The sequence below is a fragment of the Melopsittacus undulatus genome, unplaced genomic scaffold, assembly GCF_012275295.1.
Source record: "Melopsittacus undulatus isolate bMelUnd1 unplaced genomic scaffold, bMelUnd1.mat.Z mat_scaffold_71_arrow_ctg1, whole genome shotgun sequence".
In the NCBI taxonomy this organism is placed as follows: domain Eukaryota; kingdom Metazoa; phylum Chordata; class Aves; order Psittaciformes; family Psittaculidae; genus Melopsittacus; species Melopsittacus undulatus.
In genome coordinates this window covers 1-18,362 of record NW_022994539.1, presented here as the reverse complement: position 1 = coordinate 18,362, position 18,362 = coordinate 1, and the positions used below count along the sequence as shown (strand labels likewise).

The window sequence follows — 18,362 nt, the reverse complement described above, 5'->3', positions numbered from 1 at the left end:
GGAATTGTCTGTCAGATGGCACAGTCGCTGTATTGCGGAAAGATTCCCTTTTTTTTTTTTTTGATCTACTAACAATACCTGCTTTAGATGACCCTACTTGAGCAGGGGATTTGGACTAGATCATATCTCCTACGTATGCCAACCACAGGCTGCTGGGCCTGCCCTTTTTCTCCTGGATGGCTCTCTGATAACAGGGGAGGCCATCCCTCACATCAAGGTCTGGCATGGCATGTGTCCCCACCACTCCAAACCTGCTGGGTTGCAGCCAACAGCAGAGATAAAAGTTCTTCTTGGTGGCAAACACAGAGGCCAACCCAGTCTTGCCCTTGACTGTGGTAGCAGACATTTGATGAACTTCAGTCCTTTCACCTTGTTGTCAATGCAGAGTTTCCCCTGCTTCATCCAGTAACAAGTCACTACTATGGCAAAGCACACACAGATTTTTTTAGCAGAGTAACTATCACAGAGTGCAGCAGCATGTTGAAGATGCTGATGGCAGTGAGGGACTAACCAAAGAAATTTCTTACAGTGGAGTTCTCCCACCCTCTTAATTTGTTCCATTACCTGCTTTATAACACTACCATCATCTTAGAATCTTTCTAGCTTTTGCCTTAGCATTTTCTAGCAGCTGCTGCAAATTTACATGCTCTAACATCACTTTTACAAGTGACAAATCCATACAGTGCAAGGTATAGTTTCTTATTAGCAACTGGCTAGTAAATACAGGTGGTTTTATACACAAAATCTCAGCCTCTAATAATTTACAAGCACACATATTCAAGTTGTTACTTTTCAGTTGCCCCCAAATGATGTTTTGCAATCATTCGTTTTTCTCTTCCTCTATCTCATTTTGCTTGGGGTTTTCATGGTCAGCTCCTGTAGCTGAGGCATTGGGTTCCTCCAAGTCTTGGATTTACCCCCAGGTTACAAACTGCTCCAATACACTTTTTTTTTTTTTTCCACTCCTCGGCTCTGGTGTCCATCCTGGCTGGTCTCCATGATCTCATTTTTTGACTTTAACATCTCTAAAACAGTTCTCCAAATGACTAACAAACTTTTCACAGTGTCATTGCCTTCTGTGGCTGCATCCCACAGTTTAACTCCTGCCCCATTCCACAAAGAGATCTCAAATACAGTAGACCCATCAATCTCTGGGTAACGTGTCTTCGACCATTTCAACATTAACTTTAAGTCTGTTTCTTTAAAGGTTGATCCCTTCACCTTAAGAAGGACTGAAAACACCCATAAAAAGGAGGCTTCTTCCTTAGTAATTTTTTCCCAAGTCTCGAGATTTAAGGCTTTGCCGACCCCCACAATTAACTCCTTCTCCTTATTCCAGAGCAACAATCTTTTTAGCATAGCTTCATCATAGTCTGTCCCTCTCACAGAGAGGATACGTTGGAAGAGCTTAAGTATTACTTCTTCTTCTTTACTTAACTGGTTTCCCATCCTTAAGCTCCCTTCCAACCGTCCGGCTGCTCACCTTATTTGCACTGTGCAGTGTCTTCCGGGCTCACAAGGCTCCGATCCGAGGATTTCACCTCCGAGGCTTCTGCCTCCCGATCTTGGTCCAGCCAGATAGATTCCAGCTGATTTCTTCTTTATCTTTCCTGCCTGCGGCACCGCGACTCACCCTCTTCCGTTTCAATGTAAATATATAGAGGGTCCCTGTTAGGGCGCCATTTACCGCGGAATGGACTCAATCAGAGATCAATATGATCAGACCAAAAGCCATTTATTGCAAAGCATTAACTCCTTATATACTATTGCTTACACACACCTACAGCAATTGGGCATACCATGATCGGATACTTGTCTTGAAGACCCTTAGTGACTAACATATAATAGGTTAAGCACAGGTGTGAGAAGTTGACCTCGAAAGCTTGCCAACGGTCCACAGTTCTCGTCACTTGATGAATTCCAGCCTCTTCTTTTCTTGCTTGCTTAAGCTTCCTCAGGCCTCTCATAGCCTTGCTGTATCTTTCAGAGTTATTCAGAGTTTATGTACCAAATATTCATTCTCCTGTGAGAACACTGTCTTCACAGTTGCGGGCTGTCTCTGTAAATTAATCTGTCTTCAGAGTGTATCATTAAAGGATTTTATACCATGTACGGTCAGTTGACTGTGGTGTTCCCAGAGGTGAAAGAAAGGGCTTTTGGTTCCCTCTGCATGAACTCTGCAGAGAACATACAGGAGTTCCTCACCATTCCTTATCAATGCACCAAGTGGCTGCAGTCATTGCTCCATGCTGGAGGACCTATCACAGCAGGGGCTGAGCTGTGGGACGCTGTCTATAGGCTGAAGGATATCAGGGAAGCTTAGAGGGCACTGGGCTGCTTGCTCTTCTTCTAGACTGTTTAGGGCCCTCTAGTATCCACCTTAGCACATACAGAAAAGGATTACATCAATACAGGAAGCTGGGAGCTAGTGGCAAACAACCACAACAAAAAAAATAGGAAGCTGGCATTAAAACTTAGGGATTTCCACTAAAATATAGTGTTCCCCACTCAGAACCGCTTCACAGTTTTTCAGGGGCCTAACAGGGAAACACACACTGTACCAAATCAACATCGCCCTGATGCATCTTTAAAGAGCATCACTACTGGTGCCACCAGGAGGATCTTGTGGGTCATTATAGTAGGGGACTCTACCTTGAAATGCACAGAGGCACTCATCTGTCGGCCTGACCCAGTCTTGAGGAGGTGTGGTGCCTGCCAGGGGCACAGATCAGGGATGTTGCTGAGAGGTGCTCTGGTCTAGTAAGTCCCGCTGACTATTACCCACTTCTTGTGGTCCATGTGGGTGTTAGGGCCATAGACAGCAGTAGCCTGGACAGCATAAATGGCAGAGGTTTAGATTGGATATAAGGAAGAAATTCTTTACTGTTAGGGTGGTGAGGTGCTGGAATGGGTTGCCCAGGGAGGTTGTGAATGCTCCACCCCTGGCAGTGTTCAAGGCCAGGTTGGATGAAGCCTTGGGTGATATGGTTTAGTGTGAGGTGTCCCTGCCCATGGCAGGGGGGTTGGAACTAGAGGATCTTAAGATCCTTTCCAACCCTAACTATTCTATAAGTCTATGATTCTATGACCCTGAAGAGGCCAGGTGGATTTGGAAGGTTAATAAATGGTGAGAACAGTGCTGCCATAGTCGGGGGTTTGGCTGTTTAGAACATCGGACTCAGTTCGGGAGGCTAGGTCTACTGGAGGCTGGTGGAGCTGGTCTGACAAAGGAGGGGAAGAGCTGCTTTGGTAGGAGGCTTGCCAGACTGGGCAAGGATGCTTTAAACTAGATGTGTTGGGGGAGGGGGCATCATTCCATCCCAGCACTCCCAGTCAGTTACCAGCACCTATAATAAATGCTAGGAGCAATGTGGGGATATTTCAGCTGTTCCAGCCAATGAGCCAGCTTCATTTGGAGCTCTGGTCAGATGCCTCTATACAAATGCCCATAGTATGGGGAATAAACAAGAGGAATTAGAGATCTGTGCATGGCTACAAGGATATTATATCATTGACATTACAGAAACCTGGTGGGGTGGCTCCTGTGACTGGAGTGATGGAATGGAAGGTTACAGGCAGGAAAGACAGGCCAGGCAGACAGGGAGGGGGAGTTGCTATTTATGTCAGTGATTGGCTGGAGAGTATGGAACTCTCTCTGGGGACAGGTGATCAGTTAACAGAGAGCTTGTGGGCCAGGGTCAAGTGGAGAATAGTGATGTGGGACATTACTGTGGGGATCTCTTACAGACCACCTGATCAGGAGGACTCTGTGGATGAAGTGCTCTATAGAAAATGGCCCAGTGTCCAGCTGGAGACCAGTAACAAGTGGTGTCCCTCAGGGATTGGTGTTGGGACCAGTGTTGTTCAACATCTTTGTCGGTGACATGGACAATGGAATTGAGTGTGCCCTCAGCAAGTTTGCCGATGACACCAAGCTGTGTGGTTCAGTTGATACGCTGGAGGGAAGGAATGCCATCCAGATGGACCTTGACATTCTTGTGAGGTGGGCTGATGCCAACCTCATGAAGTTTAACCATGACAAGTGCAAGGTCCTACACCTGGGTGGGAGCAATCCCAGGCACAGCTACAGGTTGAGCAAAGAAGAGATTCAGAGCAGCCCTGTGGAGAAGGACTTGGGGGTGTTGGTCAATGAGAAAATGAACATGAGCCAGCTTCAGTGTGCACTTACAGCCCAGAAAGCCAACCATATCCTGGGCTGCATCAAAAGGAGCGTGACCAGCAGGTCAAAGGAGGTGATCCTGCCCCTCTACTCTGCTCTTGTGAGACCTCACTTGGAGTATTGTGCGCAGTTCTGGTGTCCTCAACATAAAAAGGACATGGAACTGTTAGAACAAGTCCAGAGGAGGCAATGAGGATGATCAGGGGACTGGAGCACCTCCCATATGAAGATAGGCTGAGAAAGTTGGGTCTGTTCAGCCTGGAGAAGAGAAGGCTGCATGGAGACTTAAGAGCAGCCTTCCAGTATCTGAAGGGGGCCTATAGGGATGCTGGTGAGGGACTATTCATTAGGGACTGTAGTGATAGGACAAGGGGTAACAGGTTGAAACTTAAACAGCAGAGGTTTAGATTGGATATAAGGAAGAAATTCTTTACTGTTAGGGTGGTGAGGTCCTGGAATGGGTTGCCCAGGGAGGTTGTGAATGCTCCATCCCTGGCAGTGTTCAAGGCCAGGTTGGATGAAGCCTTGGGTGACATGGTTTATTGTGAGGTGTTGGAACTAGATGATCTTAAGGTCCTTTCCAACCCTAACTATTCTATGATTCTATGAAATGAAGTTAAAAACTTGGAAACTGTCAGGCACTCACACTTCAGTACTGCCAGATGAAGCAGTTCATCTTCTTTTCATTTCAGGTTCAGTCATATTGGACCACAACCCCCATAGAAAGCTTAGCAGTCATAAGTCTTTTAAATCAAATAATGCGTTTTTTGAAAACGATGGGTAGTTTTAATTACTTTTATCTTGACTAATTAGCTTAATTGATAGTATATATTCCCCAAGGTAGGTATGTACCTACTTAAAGACCTTTCTCATACAAACCAATGCAATTTTTTCTTACATGAGAAAATTTATTTCCACTTTATAAAAGGGGAACTAAGAAGTTCTATACCATTGAATAGTTTGTAGTGCACGACCGGTATTTATCATGAAGGTAAGTAATTTAATTTATGAAAACAATTCAATAAATGTAAATGTAACTTAGCATAAATGTCAAACCAAGGTTTTCATGGAATATTTTGGGTGGTTGTAGGGATCTTTTATTAGAAATCTGGGGACAAGCACAGGCTATTTTAAAGATTAGGCATCTCGTGTTAGCGAAAAACCTGTTTCCAAAAGTGCCAAAGAGCAGCTTGCAATGGTCTTTCAACAGCAGTTTTTGAGTGCATCTGCTTGAGTTGGTTAGCACCAAAACTTAATGAATTCAGTGAAAATCGGTTTCCAAATTCAGCTGTCGGCTTACCCCAAACACATCCCCCAGGTTGTGAGGACAGCTGGGTTTACACCGCTCTCTTGCAGCGCCCGCTCTGCGCCCCGCCCGGACGTACGCAGTCACCGTGCGTCCGGCGGGAGTGTAGATTCGCGCCGCTCCTCTCCCCATAGCCGTGACTACAGCCATGTTCCCCTCGGCTCCCGCCTCTCCGCGGACCCCTGGCGGGTCGGCCCGCAGGAACCTCGGCAGTGCCGCCCCCAGCCCTCTCTCCCGTCCGGGCGGCAGGAAGAACCTGCCCGCCGTGGCCGTAGCCAGTTCCCCGGTGCTGTTTTCCCCGGTGGCGCGGAGGAGCGGCTCTCTCTCTGCCCGGTGAGTCCTGTCTGTCGAAATCGGGGTGTGTTCTCATCAGGGAAAAAGGGGAAAGCTCTGAGGCCAGGGCTTGCCCACTCTGCAGCCGCCTCCCGGCCCACTGAGGGGAGAGGGCTGTTTCTTGGGCCCTTCCGCGGCCACCCTTTCCACAGGCACCAGCCGCGGCCTCACCATATCCCTCCTTCTCCGGTGCGGAGTGGGGTGACTGCAGTTCGCGTCAGGTTCATCGCTGTTAAGGGGTGGTTGGCCCCTTCGTTGTGTGGGGAAGGAGACTGACGTGCACGGCTGTGTTGCTGTTACTGAGGATCTGAACAGGCTAGCTCTTTGCTAAAGTACTGATAATGGTTGGGAGACCTAATAGAAAACGAGACTAGTGATTAGAAAAGTGTCATCATTAGAAAAACAAAAACTCACCAAGTGTTCTAGTGCTTGCCATCAGAATCTTGTCCTTGAGTCTTATGAACACAGCCAGAAGCCAGATGCAGACACAAAGACTTTAAGTTAGATAAAACAGTTCAACCTTACGGAGTGAAAGGAAGGGAAAAAATGTTATTTAGTCACGTGTAGTAATTAGATTCTATTGGTCTTGTGTCTCAGTGTATTAAGGCATGTTCCTGAATGAGCCTGATGAGTGGGGTCTGCCTGAAAGCTCTTCCTTTCAACAACCTGTACAAGGTTGTTGTGGCTTAAGCCTAGCCAGTAACTCAGAACCGTGCAGGCAGTCGCTCAGTCCCTTCCCCCCACCCCGCACCCGGAGGGGTGGGGAGGAAAACCGAAAGAATGTAACTCCCGACCTGAGTAGCAATCTGGGCCCTAACTTCCCCCAGTTTCTATACTGGGCATGATGTGCTATGGTATGGAATACCCCTTTGGCTAGTTTGGGTCAGGTGTCCTGTCTCTGCTCCCTCTTGGTTCCCCATGCCCTTCCTGGTTTCCCATGCCCCTCCTCACTGTCCGAGCATGGGACTGAAAAGTCCTTGATCAGAGTAAACATTACTTAGCAACAACCGAAAACATCGGGGTTATCATCACTGTTCTCAGACTAAAGTCAGAAACACAGCACTGCACCAGCTGCAAAGAAGTTGAACAGTGATTGTGTTGCTGGTGGAGGAATGCATATTCAAAAATCAGTTCCTTAAAAAATAAGGGAATTTGATGACAGCTCACAACTTGTAAGGAGGTCACCAAATTACTGCTCTAGATGGTGCTCCCAGAAGAAGCATGTTTATTTTACATAAACCCATTTCATCAGGTCTGTTTCTAAACAGATACTAATGACATAAATGTCTATTGAAACTGATGAAGAAACAATAAAGAAGTAACTGTAACTTTTTGTTTTAAGAGCAACTCCTACCAGAGTTATCCAGCTTCCTTCAGCAAGTGAGACTATTAACTATGATGTTAAGGGGTTTGGATCCTCTCTGCCTGTTAAGGTTATGGAAGCCCTGAAGAAAGCTGATGGTAAGAACTGATTTTATCTGTTATTTTTCTCATAAAAATTGACAGGTGAGAGAAGTGTTAATGTGTTGTTGACGCTATTTAAATGCAGACTTTTCAGTGGAAACTGAAATGTTTGTGCCTAGGTTTGAATGCAGTTTAGTTAACTTGGTAGCTATAATTGTAATAACACCCACGTGGGTATGGATGCATGTAAATATCCGTCAGGGCTTAACCAATGTACCGTAAAATTCAGTGTTACAAAGAAAGACAGTAGTAGTTTTTTAGTAACTTTTGCTAACTGGTTGATTGCTATTTTTTTTTTTCACTTTTTTCATTTGTTTTGATTCCAGTGTGCCCTAGAGTGGATGCTCTGGTTTTTTTAATTAATTTTTAGTCCCCATTTGTTACCACTTCTAAAAGCCCCAGTGATACAGACATTTCCCAAAGTTCAAGAAGTTGGTCTCCTAAGCAGTTTTTCCCTGTGGCTGAGTTTTCTTTTCATAGTATGTATAAGAGGAACCAAAAATGTGTATATTAGAAATAGTCTTTAAAATTGCTGACCAATTCACAAAGCTATTATAATCTGCTGGAAATTGATGGGAATAGCTTCTAGAATTGCCTTGTTTTTCACTTTCAAAAACTGCATTTGTCAAATGGGTTTTTTAACTCTGTAGTAATTTGTTATCTTGTTCAAAAACATGAAAATTCTAACATGGAATTTAATCTAGTAGAAAATATATTTATTTTCATATGAGAATGAAAGTTTGTTGCTTTTCAGATTACTCTGCTATGTTTTTAAAACATGAATGCTTTACAAAAATTACTTTTCATGTAGCTGATGACCAGCTGAGTGTTCAAGTGGATGAAAGTGGATGGGCCTGGCTAGTCCATAAAGAGAGGCTGATTGTTTGGAAGATTGGTCAGTCTCCAGTAGCTAAGGTAACTGAAAGATCAGGATGGAAAAACTTCAGTATTTATGCTAGTTGAACAGCTATTCAGTTGTGGTCTTTTTTAAAGCAAGAGTTTCTTTATAAATTGGAGTTTGGTTTCCCTCAAAAGCAGTGAGGTTGGTATGAAGTCATACTAACATATGGAGTAACAAACTCCAGCTTTTGATGAAGCTTAACATTTTTATATTGCTTTCTTAATTTTAGTTGTCACCTTAACACTGGGATTAATTCTTAGCATTTCAATAAGTGTGTCTCTTACTAGATAGACTTGATAAAGCTTATTTTAATAGCTAAAAACTGGTTGATACGTTACAGGTTGGTTTAGATTATTCTGGGAATGATTTTCAACTTGTCAAAAAAAAACCAGTTTCAACTGTGCAGAATTTACATTTCATCTGAGTTTCTTATGGCAGTGTTATTATTTTTCCCCTCTGGCAGTGTTTCAACATCATTTCAGTGAATAGCAAGAACAGTCAGAGGAAAACTGTAGTTACAAAAATTATCTTTCAATTAGTGCAACATACATAAATTACATAGATTCTGCACTCTACAGTGATTTGTCAGGTCTATGCAGTCTCATACTTGTAGAGATTCTTCAAGGGGTTAAAATCTTTATGGTTGTTTAATCTGGGGAGGAAGGGGGGAAGGGAGGAGCATTTACCCTCTCCACTCTGTTAGTACCTACTGACCTTTCTCAGGCACTTCTAGTTTAATTTTGTTTTGCTGCCTTGTTAGCATATTATATTAAGGAATAGTCAAGAAATAATTCAGTTTTGTAGTGTTGTGAGAAACATTCAGAAATAACTAAAGAAAAAGAGTGATTGAAAATGTACAAGTAGGTGGGTTTTAGCTGTTTGGTGGTTGTAACAACCTTGCTGAAAATGCCTTGTGCTATTCTTTTGGTTTCTTTACATGGTGTCTGGGCTAGTTGAAAATTATTTTTTTAAAGGGTCAACAACTCTAAACCATTTGTAGCAGAGGAATAAGTTTTTCCAGTCTCATTTATTATGGCATCCTTTCCATTCTTACAGTTATCTCTGTGCAAGGAACTACAGCTGCCACCCAGTGACTTCCAGTGGAGTTCTAATTTAGCAGCTATATCTTGTCTCAGTTCTTCAGGTGATGTGCCTTCTCTGCAGGTGATCAACTTTTATGTTTTAGTGTTTAAAAATACTTTGAGTACCTTTGAATATATCCAATTTTATCAAGTGCTTATTTGACAACTGCATTTGGTGGTCTGTAATACCTGCTATATAGGCAAAAGCTCTGGAGTGATAGTTTGCAATAAATATAAAATAAAAATAAAAAAGCAATAAAAATCAAATAAACAAAATCCTAGTCTTTTCAAGTTACATTATTTACAAGTGGTAGAATCAGATGAGGTAATCATTTTCCTAAGGATTGCTTGTGCTTTTATAACACACAAAAATACAGTAAACTGAAAAGTATTGTGCTCACAATAAACGCCAGGGCAATCAGCCAAAGCAAGTGCAATTTAAATTCATACTGGCTGGAAAAATTCAGCAGTGGTTTAACTGTGAGTACATGTGGGTAAGAAGCAACCACCAGCACCTTCCCTTGGCTGGCCTTTATAAGGAAGCTGGCACTGGGAGGATAGATGGTTTAATCAGTGTTGACTGTTTGCTTTTCTAAGTGATTTTTTGTAACATAACTGCACTGGAGGGTGAAGTTTGAAGGTCCATTAAGTCTTGTGAAAGTATGTTAATGTGTCTGTTTCTATCATTCATGAAGGAAAGAAGCTCTCATTTTCAGCTTGGGTGTAGTTTTCAGGTAATATGTCTGATGCTGTAATAAAACTCGATAAGCAGTAGTCTTCAGAAGGGAGAAGCAGCACAGAATACGTAATGGGATGTTTTCTTTTGACTTACTATGTTACACTTCCAAATGATGAAAAGCAATGTTAGTATCTTGTGATTAGCTTATAAAACTCTAAATACTCTATGACTTGTTCTTAAACTTCTTTGAGTATGATTAAGTAATACACCTAAACCAAGTTTTTAAATTATTTATTTTTCTTCAGCTTGTGAGCTATGCATGGATGTTACAATTTTATAAAGTGAAGTAAAAATATTACTGTTAGAATGTAGTTAGAAAACTCCAGGGAGCTCAATAATAGCTTCTACAATTATTCTATTCTGTGACTTTTCTTAACAACTAGTAGAACAGATACAGTGATTTCTTTCCAAGTCTCTAGTTTAACGGTCTCTTGCTTCATGCTTTGAATTTGGTATCTGATTTCCTGAGTCAGAATCTCCAGTGTAGGCATACTGTGAGCTTAGGTGTTACGAAGAGAAGAACTAACGTATGATTTAATGTTTCTTTTAATGACACTCAAACAGTTTATTTGTTAAATTACAGTCTGCATTTCAAGTCTGCCATGGTTGCTTATAATTCTTGGCACCTGTAATTCTTCAGAAGCTTTTTGCTGTCTTGCAACTGAGTTTTGTTTGCATTTCAGTAGCAGACCCTGAATTATCAGGAACAAGAACCAGTTGAAAATATAGTTAGAAAAATAAGCAGCACTTCCTGCAAATGTTAAGTTATGCTACAGAATAATATTGTGATTCAGTTCTAGATTTGTCAGTGTGTATCTGTGTGGGTTTATTACTTTTTTGTGTGCTTGTTATCTGCAATCTTGATATGTAAAATTGCATGTTTTACTTAAAGCTGCAGGCTGATTAGTATTATCTTGCATGTTCTGTTAATTACTTTCTCCCTTCAAGTCTCCGGCAGTAATGGTTGCTACCAGTGAAGGTTCTGTGCGCTACTGGCCCAGTCTTGCTCATGAAGGTTCATATACGGAGACTTTTACAGATTTTGGAGGCTCTCTGTGCAGCTTCCTAACAGCAGTAAAGGTACAGTATGGTATAATTTATATTAAAATACTACTTTAATCTGTAGATAACAGGAATGGTTTGATACCTCCGCCTGCGAGGTGTGTCAGTATTACTACTGTGGTTACTTACAGTGGTAGAAACTCTGCTTTCACAAAACCAGAGAACTACTTCATCAGAATTGGACAGATTTAGGAAGCATTAGGGACTGTAGTGATAGGACAAGGGGTAACAAGTTGAAACTTAAACAGGGGAAGTTTAGATTGGATATAAGGAAGAAATTCTTTACTGTAAGGGTGGTGAGGCACTGGAATGGGTTGGCCAGGGAGGTTGTGAATGCTCCATCCCTGGCAGTGTTCAAGGCCAGGCTGGACAGAGCCTTGGCTGACATGGTTTAGTGTGAGGTGTCCCTGCCCAAGGCAGGGGTACTGGAACTAGGTGATATTGATGTCCTTTCCAACCCTAACTATTCTATGATTCTATGACTTCTGTTAGAAAGTAATGAATAAGCATATTATAAATTGTTCTTAGAAATTGTTTTGTGCTGCTGATGTGCCTAAATGGGGGAAAACTCTCAATTCGGTGTGAGTGGAAAAACTCTCAATTCAGTGTTACAGTGTGTTATCTTCAAAACTACTTATTATCAATTCAATTACATTTTATCACATGACTTTTTCAACATCTATTCATATCATATATTATAAAAATTATTTTAAGGCATCAGTGTGTCATAAATATTTGTAAACCTAATCTGAAGACAGTGATCTCTGTGATGAATTTCTTAAGAGTTTCAAGATGTTAAGAAACACTAATATGTGTCTACCCTATTAGAGAATTGTGCCCAAGTTTTGGACATCAAGATGAGGAAAGAAAGGTCGTAACACACCTGTAGATGAAATATTGATATCAATGTGAATTCAGAACTAGAGGAACTTTCTGTTTTCATAGCAGTATCCTGTTATTAATCAGTGTTCTAAACCTGCATTATTACTGGTATGACAACCATACATAGTCATCCTATCACTGTGCAGACTTAACTTTTAACATAATTTTTGTATAGTATGATGATGAAAATTTTACTGTTTTTTTTAAATTTCTTTTTATTTTGTTCTGTGAACATTTCATGTGCAGGTAAACAATTCAGCAACTTCCAGGCCCTTAACATTCTTTTTCTTGGAAAATTGTTGTACATCTAACAGGCTTTGTTCATTCGCTCTAACATAGAAACTTTGATCAATTTTGCATTGAAGACAACTGGATTTTTGTAATGCCTTAGTGGTAGGGGGACTGAAAGCTATGTCTTTGTTAGCAAGTAGTGATAGGAAGTAATGAGAATCTGTAAAGTAAAAAAATTGGTGCTGGGGCAATGTCACTGCCTGCACTGGTAATTTTGGATGCAGGGTTGTTACTTTAATCTAGGTGCAGCCTAGCTACGTGAAATGAGCATCTGTCAGTGATCAGAACTCACCTTTTAGTTTATTTTGGTTCAGAGGGTGTAGAGCTGGTACACACAGACTGCTCTGTGTTACGAGTTTCATAAACAGACTCCTGATGCTAATTGAAGTCCTAAGGTGGATGCACCCATTAGGATAGGCAAGAGATACCCTTGCAAAAGTCTGCTTCCAGAACAGAGTATAAAAGCACCTACAGTCCTGTGCTTATTTTGCATAACACACAAGAGTTTTCACATTTTCTTGCTGCAAAGGTAACAGTATTTTTTATCACTAGATTCCAAGGATTACATGAGATACTAGTTCTATTGTTAAACTGAAATGGAACTTCATGGATAAAAATGTCATACAATGCTAAAAAAAAATAGTCTCTGCCAGTGCTGAGTACCTGTCAGATGTTTGACAATTTTTTGACATAACCAGATAGAAGATTTGTTACACAGTTCATTTAGATTAGTGTCCTATAGGATAGGATGAGATATATCATATATATATCTGTGTAAAAAAAGTTACAGTATGCTTAATAGCACTTCAGGTTTCAAATGCATGCGTGCGAGTGTTACTATTTAACATGTAACTTAACATAAGGTTAATGTAGTAGTACCTCTAGAGACTGATTAAATATCTTTTCATACATTTTCAAAAATATGTTTTAGAATTTAAAAGAATACTTTTGAGTTACATACTGCAGTGATTCAAGCATGGAGAATAATGGGGAAAATTCATTAAAATGGTCTTTTAATGTGAATAATACTTTCTTTTTATTTTCTTTTTTAGCTCTTAAATACTATGGATACATAGTGTCTGATTCTTGTTTAGTGTTTATCCTTACAAGTTGACATAAGGAATTCTTACATTCCTGAAACAATTTTATTGTGGTACTCTTTTTTTTCTTCTTTTTCCTTTAATATAATTGCCTTTTCTCTTTGTTAGGGAGGAAGCTTTATTTTATCATCTTCCAGCGGCCAGCTAGTTCGATTGATACCAGATAGTTCTGGCAAGATTCATCAGCATGCCCTACCACAGGGTCAGGGCATGTTTTCTGGAATTGGTAGGAAGGTTTCTTCTCTTCTGGGTATATTGTCTCCTGGAAATGATGCCATGGTAAGCTTGAATAACATTCATATAGTAATTTGCTTTAATTTTAATTTTAGCCTTGGTGTTTAAGAAAGGAAAAAAGATGTAAAGATGTATGATGAAAAGACAAGACTCCACTCATTTGTTACTTATGTTTCTTTGAAATTTGTAAGAAAGAAACCAAATAAATCTGTATACTTAGTAAAGGAGAAAGCTGACTTGCTCTTTGCATGTAAATAAAAGGAGACCTTAAAGAAGTAATACTTACTCGGGAATATGCAAGGATTCAAATTCCTGCTTCTTTCTAGTGATAGCCTCATTAATACTTGCAGAAACTAAAAGTAACCTGTAATTTTACTTTCCTCATTAGGATTGGCAAGGGTTTGGCGATTGGGTTGAGCTTTGCCAGTGAACTCCACGGATGAGAAACATATTTTCTTCCAACTTCTAAAACACCTGTGGTGTGTTTATAGAACACTATAGGTGTTCTTTTATCTGTAAGATAAGACTTGGAAATTTTCTAATACTCGCAGCTTGTAATGTAACTTGTATATGTTGCCCAAGCAAGTGATGATTTTTTTTTTTTTTTGTGGACTGAGAGTGGTCTAGGTTGTTGCATTCAAATATTAAGGCTGTGCTTTAACCTTTCTGGCTTTTTCTTTTTTTTAAATGCAGGTTTCTAGCGTTCTTTGGGATAAAGAGAGATTGAGCTTTTATATGCTAACAAGTTCAAATCTAAGCAAATGGGAGATTGATGATTCATCAGAACGTTATATTCTCAGCTGGGATATCAACAGGATCCTGAAAGAACATATTACAGATGCAATTTGGGTAAGAGCCAGCTCACCTGGAAAAGGCTTGTGTGTTTCTTTAATAGCCTATTTTTATATAGTTATAAGTCAGATGTATTGTTTTTTAGGGTTCTGAAAGTAACTATGAAGATATTAAAGGAGGAGTAAATATACAGTACATGGATTTGCAACAGAATCGGTAAGGAAGTACGCTTGCATCTGGTAACTGACATTAATGTGATAAATGTGTTCTGTTTTCTTGCAAAAACTTTGTCAGTAATTGCAATTTAATTTTACTGAAGTGCCACTGTTGAGAAAATAAACATGTCATATTGGTTAATTAGGTTATCCTATATACTTCATGCTGCCATTATGTCTTTTAGCATTACAAATTATTTTTACTTCTTTAATTATTTTTACTTTTTTTAGCATCATTTTATCAGGTTTGGGTATTTGCTTTGTCTTTATAATACAAACAGGGCAAGTAAACAATTCTAACTTGTTCCAGCAAGTGCAGAGAATTCAGTATCTCTTGTATTTAATTATATAAAATCACAACTGCCTTCATTTAGTTTTCTACTGCTGTATATTATTTCAAGCTGTTAACAAAACAGCTTGAAAGAACAAATAGGCTTTCTTTCAAAAAGAAATACAGTATTAAAAAATACTTGTGTTTCTACTTAGATATCTGTAAGTGGTAGAGTTTGAGCAGTAAAATACATAATGATCATCTCTTAATGGTGTGACATCTGTGGTTGAATAGTGATGGACTGGTGATACTTGCTGCAGCATGGCATCCTGGAGATCGTCCATGTCTTGTCTACTACACTCTGATAACAGTAGAAGATAAAGGCTACCAGATGTCTGATGATGTTGTTGTGGAGGTCACACAGTATAATCCGTCTTTTCAGGTATGCAGGTGAAGCCCAGAAACTGAGTTGAGAGCATAGTGTTTCAGAATAAATCAGATATCAGATTTTTGTCTAAAGGAAAACCAAGTTCTCTGTGTTAAGGTTATTGGAAGTATTTATTCATAGTATTCTGAGGAAAATATGTACTAGCATCTTTTAATGTTTAATAGTGTCTGTAAAGCTTGTGCTTAACATTTTGAAGAATAAGATAAAAAAGCCTCAAAAAATAGAAGTCTAAACATCCGATTATTACTGATTTATTTTAATATTTGTTCTGTCTATGAAAATTTCCAGAGAGTAATTTTGGGGTATACACATGCAATTGATTGAGAGCAGATCTCAGACTCTGTTAAGACTCAGTAGCAGGACAAAGGTCTGTATTTTGTTCCTTGCTAGACTGCTGACTTGCTGGAAGGGGAGGACACATTGATTGTCCTTAGTGTACCTCATTTATGCTTCCAGCAGAACGAGCACAAACTTGGGCATTAACTTTCTTTCCTAAACTTCTTCCAGTCTTCTCCCTTTCCCCAGTGTCTGTAATGGCATTTAGATAAAGTTACATCCATATCTTTTTAAAAATTAAATTCAGGTAACTCATGTCAGTCTTTAAAATGTTAGATGTTTGTTTAGGGTTCTGATCGTATATGTGATACTGTTCATATGTAATGCTTTCAGTCGGAAGAGGAAGTGTTGTGCTGTCTGGTAGTCCCAGATTACTTTAGCCATGCTGCTTACCTTTATAAGGAAAATGAAGTGTTTGCTTGTTCCACTGGAACTGGAAGAATTTCTTTACCACAGGAGAAAATCATATTTGGCATACAAGGTAATGGGGGGAGGAATAGTAACATTTTGCTGATGCTTTCTAATAGAATGTTTTCATTCAGAGCAGCGTCATATTTATGCTGCCTTTTCTCTTTATTAAATTTTTCAAGATGGGAATTTCTCATGAGTGTATGGAGAAAGTTCTGATATGATACCCAGTATTGTTATTGCTTACTCTACAGTGTTTCAAATGAAAATGAAGTAGATATCTGCTCCTGATGTATGAAAGGATGGGGGTTCTGGTTGTGGAGGAGAGGGGGTTGCACCCATTTTCTTCCAACATTCACTATGAATGGTTTTTGAGGTTTGTTTTGAAGTTAACATGGTGTCAGTGCTTAGCCTAAAACGCATACTAGGTGTCTGTGTCAGATGTCTCTGTCATCCTGACCTTCAGAGGTGTTTTCAAGTAGCTTAAGCACGTGAGTCCTTTCGTAGAGTTTGAACCATTTGAATCTTGGGGTTTTTTATTGGTTTTGTTTGGTGGAGTTTGTGTTGCTTTGGTTTGGGTTTTTGGTTTTTTTTATTAGTTTTTATGTGTGTTTTTGTTGGTTTTTGGTTGGTTGGTTTCTTTTGTTTGGTTGTTTTTTTTTTTAAACATGCATTACTCCGCATGAGTAGCAAATAGTGCCCACAATTTCTCTAAGTCAGTTGGAGCTGTCAGTTATTGTCTTGGTTCAAGACAAAATTGAGTAATTGTCTATTAAACTGTTACATGTTGTTCTTAAAATAGCCTTTATGTGCTTCCTCCCCTTCCCCAATCTTAGGAGACAGCATTTTAGGAGCAGGTTCCTGTACTGGGCTCCCCATCTTCTTTGCCAAAAAAAGCGGACTTACCACCATCTTGTCCAGGGAAAACATTTCTGTGCTTCCAGAAGACCTTGAAGATTCCCTGTCCTGTTCTGTTGCTGGACCAAGAAGTGAGGTAATGGTTGTTTGCTTGGCTGGTTGAAAACAGTGTAGACACAGAATTGGTTTTTAGGCAGGCTTGAATTTTCCCTGTATAAATCCTGACTTGTTTTGAATTTTAAAGTTACAAAGTTGTTTTTTTTTTTTTTTAATTAGAGACTTAAATGCTTGTAATGACAGCAGTTTTCAAAATTCACAAAATATTGCAATATCTGGCAGTTTGGGCAACTTTTTTGTTTTCCTTTGTTTTGAAGTTAAGATTTCTATGAAATCATTTCTTGTTTTTCATGTAGGTATATTAGTGTATGTCTCTAGGCCTGATATAATGCTGTGCAGAGACTCGGGCTTCCTTCTCGCTTTTTGATCAGGATGGTTTCTTCAGTCTTATGTGTCTGTTCTTTTGTGTTAGAGACACACTTCTCATGCTGTGAAAATCTTGCAGGCTAAGCTGAGAAGGGTAGTGGCTGAATATTGTTTCTGACCTATTTGAGATGTATATATTTATTCTAATAGAATGTTGTTAAAAATATATGAAAGTATTTTTATTGATATTTTGTGCAATGTGCATTTATTAAGCTCTAATTTATATCAAACATGTTTAGTTTAAAATGTATGTGGAATTTGTTGACAGGATGTCCCTGGAATGGGAGGGAAGAACAAAGAAGTTGTTAGAATATAAATTAGAGAATATTTCTAAGCGATAAGTGAGTTTCAATCTTTATTCCAATTAAACCACCCTTAAAATGAGTTGTTATAACTGGTATTTTAGTGGAAGACCTTTGTGTGTGGTAGGTTTGGATAAAACTGTTTTTCTTACTGAACTAAATCTCTGGTTAGATTTGTCTGTGCTTAGGTTGCTTTTGAGGGTGATAGTGCTCACAGATACCTTCTAAATTCTGTCAAAAATGTTGAGTTGAAATGGTAAAATAATGATCATAAAAAATTTGACTGGTGAAAGAAGTTGGCATAAGATGTTTTTGTGGGTTTTTTTTGTTTTTTTTTTTAAGATTGTGTGAAGTTTATTAGAATGTTTGAGGTCACACCACTGTGATTTCCATTGAGATCTGTCTTACGGGCTTACCTTTGGCTTAATAAACACAGCTGCTTCTAGGTGGCATTTTTACTTTAAACCTGTGTTGTTAGTACTTAGAAAAATTGTTTTCGTTTCATAATGAGGATTAGTATTTGTCTTTTGGCTAAAATTTTTACTTTTCATTTTCAGAGTCCTGCATGTGACATAACCAGTAGGCTAGAATTTATAGCACAGGAAGATAAGAGTAAATTGCTGAAAGCTGCTTTTCTACAGTACTGCAGGTACAAATTGCACTTGATTTTTGAGG

The 18,362-nt window shown here is 39.6% G+C and overlaps 1 protein-coding gene across 1 annotated transcript; it reads left to right on the top strand.

The window, feature by feature from the left end:
- Nucleotides 1-5,597: 5,597 nt before the first annotated feature.
- Nucleotides 5,598-18,336, top strand: LOC117438848 (nuclear pore complex protein Nup133-like; the record flags this gene model as incomplete). The annotated part of the gene is made up of 12 exons (XM_034074234.1): nucleotides 5,598-5,819; nucleotides 7,162-7,280; nucleotides 8,095-8,198; nucleotides 9,241-9,348; nucleotides 10,954-11,085; nucleotides 13,449-13,619; nucleotides 14,268-14,423; nucleotides 14,512-14,582; nucleotides 15,147-15,294; nucleotides 15,970-16,117; nucleotides 16,881-17,038; nucleotides 18,245-18,336. Coding segments are annotated over exons 1-12 (1,592 nt in total), but the record flags the coding sequence as incomplete, so codon positions are not given.
- Between the last annotated feature and the right edge of the window lie 26 nt (nucleotides 18,337-18,362).